Below are 10,969 nucleotides of genomic sequence, written 5' to 3' on the forward strand. Positions count from 1 at the left end.
TTTATTGACTGTAGTTTGACTACTTTAATCTATCTACAAACTACATTTATTTATTTATTGACTGTAGTTTGACTACTTTAATCTATCTACAAACTACATTTATTTATTTATTGACTGTAGTTTGACTACTTTAATCTATCTACAAACTACATTTATTTATTTATTTATTGACTGTAGTTTGACTACTTTAATCTATCTACAAACTACATTTATTTATTTATTTATTGACTGTAGTTTGACTACTTTAATCTACCTACAAACTACATTTATTTATTTATTTATTGACTGTAGTTTGACTACTTTAATCTACCTACAAACTACATTTATTTATTTATTTATTGACTGTAGTTTGACTACTTTAATCTACCTACAAACTACATTTATTTATTTATTTTGTTTATTGACTGTAGTTTGACTACTTTAATCTATCTACAAACTACATTTATATATATATTTATTTATTTATTGATTGATTGACTGTAGTTTGACTAATATATCTACAAACTACATTTATTTATTGACTGTAGTTTGACTACTTTAATCTATCTACAAACTACATTTATTTATTTATTGACTGTAGTTTGACTACTTTAATCTACCTACAAACTACATTTATTTATTTATTTTGTTTATTGACTGTAGTTTGACTACTTTAATCTATCTACAAACTACATTTATATATATATTTATTTATTTATTGATTGATTGACTGTAGTTTGACTAATATATCTACAAACTACATTTATTTATTGACTGTAGTTTGACTACTTTAATCTATCTACAAACTACATTTATTTATTTATTGACTGTAGTTTGACTATTTTAATCTATCTACAAACTACATTTATTTATTTATTTGTTATAAAATTCTGGCAACCACATTTTTTTTATTTAGTTAGTTAGTTTGTTTGTTTGTTTACAAACAAATTATGATATTCATTTTCATGCAAAAATGAATATCCTGTCATCATTTACTATATTTTTTCCAAACCTAGATATAGATAGATAGATAGATAGATAGATAGATAGATAGATAGATAGATAGATAGATAGATAGATAGATAGATAGATAGATAGATAGATAGATATGTTTTCATCGTATATGTCTCTTTGTATTAAATTGCTTTATTCATATGGGTTGCTTTTATGATGTGTTATGATTTTTTTTTAAGCTTAAAAATGTTGGTTGTGGATGTTTAATGGATGGATAAAAATGAATATTAAAAATATCTTCATTCTGAATATGGGTTTGCATGACATGCGGATAAGCAAATGCTGACAGAATTTTAAGTTTTGGGTGTGTTACCCTTTTAAATTTCAGAAGAAAGATCCCATAGGCTTACATTGAACATCACATTATCATCGAAACTCAGTGATCCTTCAAAATAAACAGACACACATATAACATGTGATGTGTGAATTACAGGCATTCAGATTCTGTGTAAATCTGTATATGGGACATTCTGTGGCCAATGATTTTGCATGTGCCTACATGTCTACCTGTGTATTTGGATATATATTCTCACTCACTGTCACACAGCATGACTGTTTTGTTTGATGGATCACCTGCTGATGTTTTTGTTTCTTGCCATCACCAATATAGATCAAAATTCCCTGTGCTGACCCTAAGGATTATTGAGAATCAATAACTCAAAGGGCCGCGTCTCCTGCCTGACTGAAAGTCAAACATTTAACAGGCTGCCAGACAGTTTAAGTGGCCCATCTACCCTCCACAATACCTCTCTTCTCCTGCAGGCCTGAAGATCAGGTTGCCAAGTATACCGTTTCAGGCTTTTAAGATAGGAATGATTACAGTTTTGTCTGAGCAAAAAGGATACAGTTACTCTTTGTTTGGAAGAAGAGAGGATGGGGAAAAAGGCTTTTCTTTGCTTTTCTATCATGGGCTTCTATTGAGCTATTGGATCAGCGCCTGAGGGATCGTCCAGAGAACTTAAACACGATTTATCTCGTGGACACAGTCCGACACTTCTGTTGAGGAATATAAAGCCGGGTTTGATTTCAGCGCTCCACATATAGACAGATAGGAGGATTTTTTTTTTTATGTGTGCTCTCATATAATGACACCAAACACAGACGTATGGGAGGAAAACTGAGGAGCGAAAGAGAGATCATTTGGAAAATCAACAATTTAATTTAAAGTTTTAGTTTGCAATAGGTTTTATGTGTTTATTCTATACAGGATGTAAGTTTTATGAGCTTTTCTTATTTTCCAATCCCTACAGTGCAACAGGAAACAGTATAAAGTCTGTCTCAAATGTATATAATATATAATATCCCAGATATTATTTGCACTGTAGCCACACAGTATATATGAATCATTGCATAAGACAAAAATAAATTAAACAACTTGCATGATATCTCATTTTAACAGCCAAAATATATGCAAAAGCACTAAGTATCTGAGATTTGCATATAGAATAATCAAATTTGTTCTTTTAGTTTGGATGTTTTTTTTTTTAATGAAGTTGATCCAGTTCACAAAAGCAGTGTGAATGGTTCATATACGATCTGGTTATCACTGATCCAGTAAATTCAGTCCTTAATTTTTTCCTCAAAGCTGTTTTTTTGCATCAGATAACTTGGTATATAGTGCACGTATCGCATGGACCATATTTATGATATTGTTCTTGTAATACATTGCTTGCGTGTCATTTCTTCAAGCTTACTTCCTTTTAGTAGACACACTATGGGTTTAGTCTCAAAGAGTTGTTTTTGTTTGTTTTTTAGCATCCATAAACACCCTACAATTAAATAAATGCTGAAAAAAAACATTTGATGTTAATAAATGTAACTAGCAATAATGTTTCGCAACATAATATTTTATTATTATTTTAATGTATTTTTTTTTAAATATGTGTATTTTTAAAAAGTATTAAAATATTGTACTTTTTAAATATATAGAAAAATACTTGTAATTTATTTACATTTTTAATTATAATTTAGGTTTATTTTTTTATTATGAAATTGTATTGCACACACACATATATACAGTATGTATTATATATCAGGTTATGCTTTATAGTGATTTTAAGGTACAAAAATGACTCTTACCCAGTGAAATCTGTGTAATGCTTTATTTAGCAATATACACTCAATATTGCAAAACCACTCTTGCCACGTAGAGTATAAACTCCATTTGAATTGTAAAACTATAATGTAACATTGTGACTATTTAACAAAGTTATTCTAAGTAGTATCAGTGTTTTATGGACAAATTATATAAACCATAAAATAATTCCATACTTGTTGAATGATGTCATGTCTGGGACTTTATGGGAAGGAGGTAAATCAGGACAGATTACAACATGCATTTTTCATCTGCAGTAATTAGGTTGGACAAACACTGAAGTACGTCATTGTTTTCTCAAAGCGATCAGCTAGTTAAGATGAAAGACATTCTCTCTGACTGTCTCTACCGCTGAAGTTTAGAATATTTCATATTTCTGAATTGCTTTTCCTCTGAACAGTATGAAACTCATTCAAGTAATTAGCACAATATGATATCTTCATTTAATTAGGAATTGCTGAGGGGTTAGACTTATCAAATACAAGTCTCAAGTATATAGACTTGGAAACTTTAAAAAGACCATTACAGCACATTGCATCAGGGCTTCACTGCATCATGCAAGAAAATACATTTTCTGCTTGATTTGAAGTGAAAAGTAAGGTGAGATGTAACTGTTTTGTTCTCAGCTCCGTCTCCTGTAACCGTGGTGAAGAAAGGCAAGACGGCAAAGAATAGCATCTCGGTGTCCTGGCAGGGACCCGACCGACCCAACGGCATCATCCTGGAGTATGAGATCAAGTATTTTGAGAAGGTAAATACCGCATGCTGTAAACGTGCACAGGTTACATTTCACGCCAAAATCAAAAGAAACAAAGAAAGAGAAGCCTAGAATATTTAGAGCGGTATAGAGTACACTACAGGTCAGAGGTCTCTTCTGCTCACCAGGACTGCATTTATTTGATTAGAAAATACAGTAGTATTGTCAAATATTGTTACAGTTTAAAACAGCTGTTTTCTATGTGAATATAGGTTTATTTCTGTGATCAAAGCTGTATTTTCAGCATCATTACTCCAGTCTTCAGTGTCACATGATCCTTCAGGAATCCCTCTAATATGCTGATTTGCTGCTCAAGAAACATTTCTGATTATTATCAATGATAAAAACAATTGTGCTGATTCATATTTTTGAGGAAGCCATGATGCGCTGCCATTCTAAAGTTTGTGTAAGATTGACAAAAAAAGTAAAAATATTCATTTGATGCATTTTTGCTGAATAAAAGTGACAGTAAAACATTTATAATGTTGCAAAAGACTTTTGTTTCTAAATAAATGCTGCTCTATACATCAAGGAATCATGAAAGAATCACTGTTTTTGTTTAAATTTAAGTAAAACGTTAATTTTGCTTTATTTTACCTCCATTTGCTTGCTTATTTATTTATGTAGTTACATTTTGACAGAAGCCCTCGACCCAACATGATGCAAATCCAGTGATCATGTTTTACAGCCTCATTCGAGAACTAAATGGTCCAGAAATCTGATCTTGACCCTTAGCATTGTCAGTGTCACTAATTTGCTTACATTTGATTAGAAAAAGTGTAGACTATCGCCTTCTTCATCTTTCTTTTTATATTTTGGCCACCATGCTCTAATAATGTATTGGCCGTTCTTTTCCATTTCAGTTACAGTGATTGGGAACAAAATCTGAGATTTGCTTACAGAAGTATCTAATTTATCAACAAATCATTATTTACTTTGGATATTTTGAATGAAAGTCTGAATGTTTCGTTCTTCTGATCCTCAAGTGATTCATTGATCCAGTTCCAGCATTTAACCGTTCACTAGAGATTAAGACTACTTCAATTCGGTTACATTCCTCACACAAAGCGGTTTTTGCCATCAGACGATTTCGAGTCGTAGTCGTATAGACAATGTTTATGATAACGTTCTGATAGTATTACATTGCTTTCAGCCATAGTTTTCCTAAAGGACTTTAATGAACTTTGTGTTTCGCAGACAATCCTTCCGAATCTGCCAAGTCTGTGTCTTTTGCAACACAACCTCTGTAAAATCTTTGCTTGTCTTTACTAAATCCTGACAGTAGTTTAACACCAAAAGAGGGTTAGCGCTTGTGCAAAATGTTAGTAAATCTGGCCTTTGGTGTCCTTTTAACTCTCTAGTCCACAGTCATTGTAAATGCATAGAAAAGAGCGACCAGTATATGATTCAAAATAACTCCAGAAGACAGAAAGTCATACGTCTGTGCACCAGCATGAGTTCGAGTAAATGATGACAGGATTCATCCTCTAATGAAGTGACGTTACCAGCAGCAGGGTTGTCGTTGGGCGTCTCAGTCGACCACCCCACTGGCGACAACCCTCACAAAGCCCGAAACTTAATCTGCTCTCCGATCGCCCTCTCTGATTGCTCCTCACCTTGCAGCATTTGCCGCTTGCTTTGTTGAGCCATTTAAAGACAGAATACGGCTGAAAACGAGTCTCAGCTCCTCATGACCTCAGTGTTTTGGACTGTTCTGTGAAACACTGATACGATGCACTTAGAAAACGAAAAAAGCTATGACGACCCACAGCCACTCATATGAAAGCTAATGGACGGAGCACTTAACACAGGGCTTTAAAACAAAGCCAATGAAGAAACCGATCCACACTACTGGCCACAACACACACACACAGGTTTGTTTTTATGGTTTATGGGGACTCTCCATAGGCGTAATGGTTTGTATACTGTACAAACCGTATTTTCTATTGCCCTACACCAACCCTACCCCTAAACCTACCCCTCACAGGAAACTTTCTGCATTTTTAGATTTTCAAAAAAACTCATTCTGAATTATTTCTAAGCCTTTTGAATTACGGGGACACAGAAAATGTCCTCATAAATCACCTTCTCGTTGTAATACCTATGTCATGCCCATGTTATTATACAAATCTGTGTCCTCATAAACCACATAAACATGCACACACACACACACACACACACACACACTTTGCCGTTCTCTCATGAGATGTGAGGCATTTATCCCTCGTTTTCTCCCTCTCTGACTGTTTTTGTCTTCTCTTTTCTTCTGGTGGTTCTATAGGATCAGGAAACAAGCTACACCATCATAAAGTCAAAGGAGACGGATGTTTTGGTGGATGGCCTTAAACCTTCCTCAGCGTACATCTTTCAAATTAGAGCACGCACCTCTGCAGGCTACGGAGGGTTCAGTCGCCGCTTTGAGTTTGAAACAAGCCCTTACTGTAAGTGAAACATAAAACAAACAAACCAAAAATAAAATAAGATTTAAATGGATGAGCCACATTCAAAGTCATTGTAAAATAAAAATATACTGTATGTATTGTAAAAAGGGAATTTGATGCTTTCAGAATTTTTTTTTTTTTAAGTTCTCGCCGCTATTGCCTTAAATTTTTTTTTACATTTCAATGTTTTTGTTCACTAAATGCAAAATGCCTGATTCAACCAATTCATTTAGGCAATTATGAATTTCTTGTTTAGCAAATGTTCAGTTCATAACACAATGAACTGATTCTGATATATGTTCAGTGGCAAGAAAATGTACGTGAACCCATTGGGATTGGTTGGTTTTCTACATTGATTGGTTATAAAAAATAAACTGATCTTCATCAAAGTCACAAGACAAACAGAATGTGCTTAAGCTAACAACAAACAAACAATTATAATCTTTCATGTCTTTCATAGTGCTGTGAAAAACGTATCTTGCTTGCATTTATCCATCTGCCATTTTCTGCATTGTTATTTACTTTGTTGAGCATCAGTGGATGTTTTTACCCTTTATAATATTTGTACACTCTTAAAAATATAGGTGCTTCACGATGCCATATAAGAACCTTTTTGTCTAAATGGTTCCATAAAGAACCTTTAACATCTGAAGAACCTTTCTGTTTCACAAAAGGTTCTTTGTGGTGAAAAAAGATTCTTCAGATTATAAAAAGGTAAGAAAGAGATGGTTCTTTAAAGAACCTTTGACTGAATGGTTCTTTGTGGAACCAAAAATGGTTCTTCTATGGCATCGCTTGAAGAAGCTTTTGAAGCACCTTTATTTTTAAGAGTGTAGGGTAGATGTATGAGTCCATCAGTTGTCACCAGTATGAAAAGATGGATCGCAAAATCATACAGTCACTATTGTAAAGTGTTCAAATATGCAGAAAATGCTATATGTGATGCTATGCTCGTGACTTTGATTATTGATTATTATAGTTATTTAATGCACAGAATGTCACCTACAAAGCAGAGACATATAGGATGCTTTGGAAAATTGTACATAGACCTCAACAAACTTCTATTGTTGATGCGCATAAAAAGAGCTTATAAAAGGATGAGCTCTCAACGCAATGAATAACTAACAAAAACAAAAAATCAACAACAGTCAGCAAACAGTGAAACAATAATCCAATAACATTAACAGCATTATTCATATCGCAGTGCATGCTGGGAACTCACACACCCATTTCACCAATATTGTTCAATTTAAAATTCTTTGTTCAGACAACTGTGTTTGACTAGTTGGGACAACATTAGGGAGAATTCTGCTGCTCTAACATGGGTATTTATGTTTCATTTAATTCATATTTGAGCAACTCTTAACCAGTTGCATATTAGCATGCATATTACTAGCATATTGGCCGTATTAATGGCTTATTCTGCATGACCATAGATTAGATCCCTTAATCCTGCACCATACCTAAACTTAACAACTTCTTACTAACTATTAATAAGCAGCAAATTAGGAGTTTATTGAGGCAAAAGTCATAGTTAATATGCCACACTGTGTTGGCTGTGTGTAATAATTGATATTTCACAGTACAGTTAAAGTGAATTTAGCAGGAATCAAGGTAGTGATTGTGATGAAATGGCACAAAGCTGCTCTCAAACCGTGCTCTTGTCTCTCTCTTGTGTCTGTGTTCCAGCAGTAGCGGCCTCCAGTGATCAGGGTCAGGTGCCCATCATCGCTGTCGCGGTCACTGTGGCCATCATCCTCGTCGCCTTGGTCACAGGTTTCCTGATGAGTGGCAGGTAAGAAGACACCATAACAGCGATTCTCAGAAATCTCAGTCTGTCATGTTACTTTAAAGTAGTGAATAAGCATTTCAATGGACAAAACGCATCTGGAAAACAGAAAAGTGAGCTGCTACAGGAAAAGTGCATGATATAAACATGATGAGACATGCTTTATATCAAGCCCTGTCAGGTGCTTAGACAGATATGTGTAATCTTTGATGCATTTGAGACATGATTTATCTCAGAAAGTCATGTGAGTATTTCCATTCATCTGGTAAACTTCACTAAAGGAGCAAAGAGCACAGTTCAGGGAGGGGGGGGGGACCATTTTGCTGCATTTAATATGCAGTTTGTAGGACATTAAATGTATTTATGTATCTATTTTAATATTTTTATTTTATATTTATGATATTTTTATTGCATTTGTAATTTTTTTTTAAATATTGGGTACATAAACAAAAAGGGTATGTATAATGTTAGTTGGTTAACTTCATTTATTAAATAGATACAGTCAAACCAAAATTTATTCAGACACCTTCAACATTTCTCACATTATACTTGCTATAGTTTAGAAAATGGTAATAAAATATGACTTAAACTGTGTCAGAACAAATTCATCTGAATAATGTTAGATAATTTTGATAGAAAGGTATGTAATAGATTACAATCAACTAAAATAATTCAGACAGCTGTTAGTATGACAGGATTTACACAACTATGAATACTTTGTTGGGCAGCCCTTAGCCTTAATGACAGCCTGTAGTCTCCTGGGCATGCTGTCATCCAGCTTCATGCAAACCTCAACTTCAGTGTTTTCCCAGACTCGGTCTGAATAATTTCTGGACCCAAATTTGTATCAATTTTACTTGTAGTCCACTGTATGAAGAATTTTTGGGTACGATTTGTCACAGTTTACTTTATTTTGCTATCCTTACTTACATAAATGAACTATAGTGTCCTACACCCACTAGTAAAAATATCAAAAATTATATCTGGTCTCTGAATCATTTTTGGTTTGACTGTATATCCTTCTGTTATTTTCACACTTAATTATGCCCATTAAAATGTATTTTACAAGTTTTGTTACTTTTACTGTTATTTTCTTTGCTCTGTGGTACATCATCTTTAATTTAATAGCTTTAGAGCTGCTTCATTGCAGCGGCTTAGTGCTGAAATCATGCGCTTTGCTGTAATAATGCAGGGAACCACTCACTATAAATCTCCTAACTCGTTTTTTTCATCTGAAACGTGCTACGATTTATATTCCAAAGCCACTCATATAATGCAGAAACACTCATGAAGCAAGCAAAACACACGCAACACGCACACATATTTGTACTGATGCAGAATGAGAGGGACAAGTACACTACAGCCTAGCGCAGTTCACACAGGCTGTTAGATTCACTTTCGCCAGAAAGTCGTGTATGCCTAAGGTTGAAAATAAATTATGTTTATAGTGAATGCCCCTATGAATGGTTTTATTTTTACGATTTCATTTTAATCCAAATGATGCGTGTGCTAAGTGAGTGAACATCAAAGATCACACAACAGAATTGCGCTCTCTCTCTCTCTCTCTCTCTCTCTCTCCCTACCGTTAAGTAACTTGTGCATTGTTTTACTTACTTGTTTTTGACATATTCGACCGAACTACAAACTTTCCAGTGATGTCTCATGTCTGTGAGAAAGTAGTAGACATCCTTAACTCCTTTCTGCTGTCTGTTGTTCTGTTGTTGGTGTTTCTTTGTTTGAATATGGCGCTTATCACATGCTGTGTGGTATCGGTGTTTGGTATCGGGGCATTTTAACGAGTACGAGTACGAGTACAGGAGACCGGTATCGGGCCTGATACCAATACCAGTATCAGTGCATCCCTAATTATAATAAAACAAAAGATAAATGAAGAAAAAAAGTGTTAAAAACAACAAAATTCACCACATTTCTAAATGTTTTGTTGCTAAAGTTAAACTGTGGTAAGTTTGGTAATGCCATCAGAAAGAAAATGACTGGAAGATTTTGGAAGAGTCTTACAATATTTGTAGGAGGTCTCATGACTTTCGAAATTGTACTTATTATACACTAATAACGGTACACTGTAAAAAAAAATTTTGTAAAATTTTTCTGGCTGTGGGTGGACTGGTCTTACGGTCACGGTGAGCATTCGGCTGCGCCGCTCTCCTCCGGGACCGTAGCAATGACTGGATCGGATCCAGAAATAATGGCTATGCTTTCCCGGGCCGGCGTAGGGGTAGGGCTCAAGTGAAGACTTTCACCGTGTCCCGAGCCCTCAAGGTTGCACGATTGGTTCTCGGGGTGGTCCGCGCTGGTTCTCAGTGCCCCGCCTTGGTGCCTTTCTTCCCGGAGGTGCATGAGGAGCTCAACAGGTCGTGGAAGGCACCTTTTTACTGCCGGAAACTGATTTGCTGGATTCTCCTCCCTCACCACCCTCGATGGTGGGTTACAATTAAATTCCGTAATTTCATTAACTGATATAATGTTAATATACCAACCTATTGAAGTACTGAAATCTGTTTTGTACCTTTGTAATACACTGATAACCACCAAAAGCAGGTGGTAAAGAAAAAGTCACATGATGAACCAAAGGCCATCACAAGCAGCTTTTAGATAATAGCATATATAGAAGGTGCACAGTGTCATTCACACAAACGCTAAACACCATCATGGTAACACACATGAAACTGAAATAATGCAATAAACATTAATTTAACAACATTAGGTGTAACACACAACCCTAATATACAAAACTGATAAGAAAAAACTAAGAAGAAACATAGTTCCCTTTCAGTCGGTCACTCCCGACTTCACGTCGGATGACCGACGAAATTGGGATCTCGCTTAGAGAGACCAATCTACTTCGAGTGTAAACTAAACGAGCCAATGCACAT

General features: G+C 34.8%; 1 protein-coding gene across 2 annotated transcripts in view; it reads left to right on the forward strand.

Moving 5' to 3' along the window:
* The window catches only part of LOC107554238 (ephrin type-A receptor 5), an 89,623-nt gene that overhangs the window by 51,714 nt on the left and 26,940 nt on the right, over positions 1-10,969 (forward strand). For both annotated transcript variants that reach the window (XM_016236694.1, XM_016236695.1), the window contains exons 6-8: positions 3,715-3,839; positions 6,127-6,286; positions 7,979-8,081. In XM_016236694.1, coding sequence (XP_016092180.1) covers positions 3,715-3,839; positions 6,127-6,286; positions 7,979-8,081 — 388 coding nt within the window. The remainder of the gene's footprint in view (positions 1-3,714; positions 3,840-6,126; positions 6,287-7,978; positions 8,082-10,969) is intronic.

The sequence above is a fragment of the Sinocyclocheilus grahami genome, unplaced genomic scaffold (genome assembly GCF_001515645.1).
Source record: "Sinocyclocheilus grahami isolate Dianchi unplaced genomic scaffold, SAMN03320097.WGS_v1.1 scaffold495.1, whole genome shotgun sequence".
Taxonomy (NCBI): domain Eukaryota; kingdom Metazoa; phylum Chordata; class Actinopteri; order Cypriniformes; family Cyprinidae; genus Sinocyclocheilus; species Sinocyclocheilus grahami.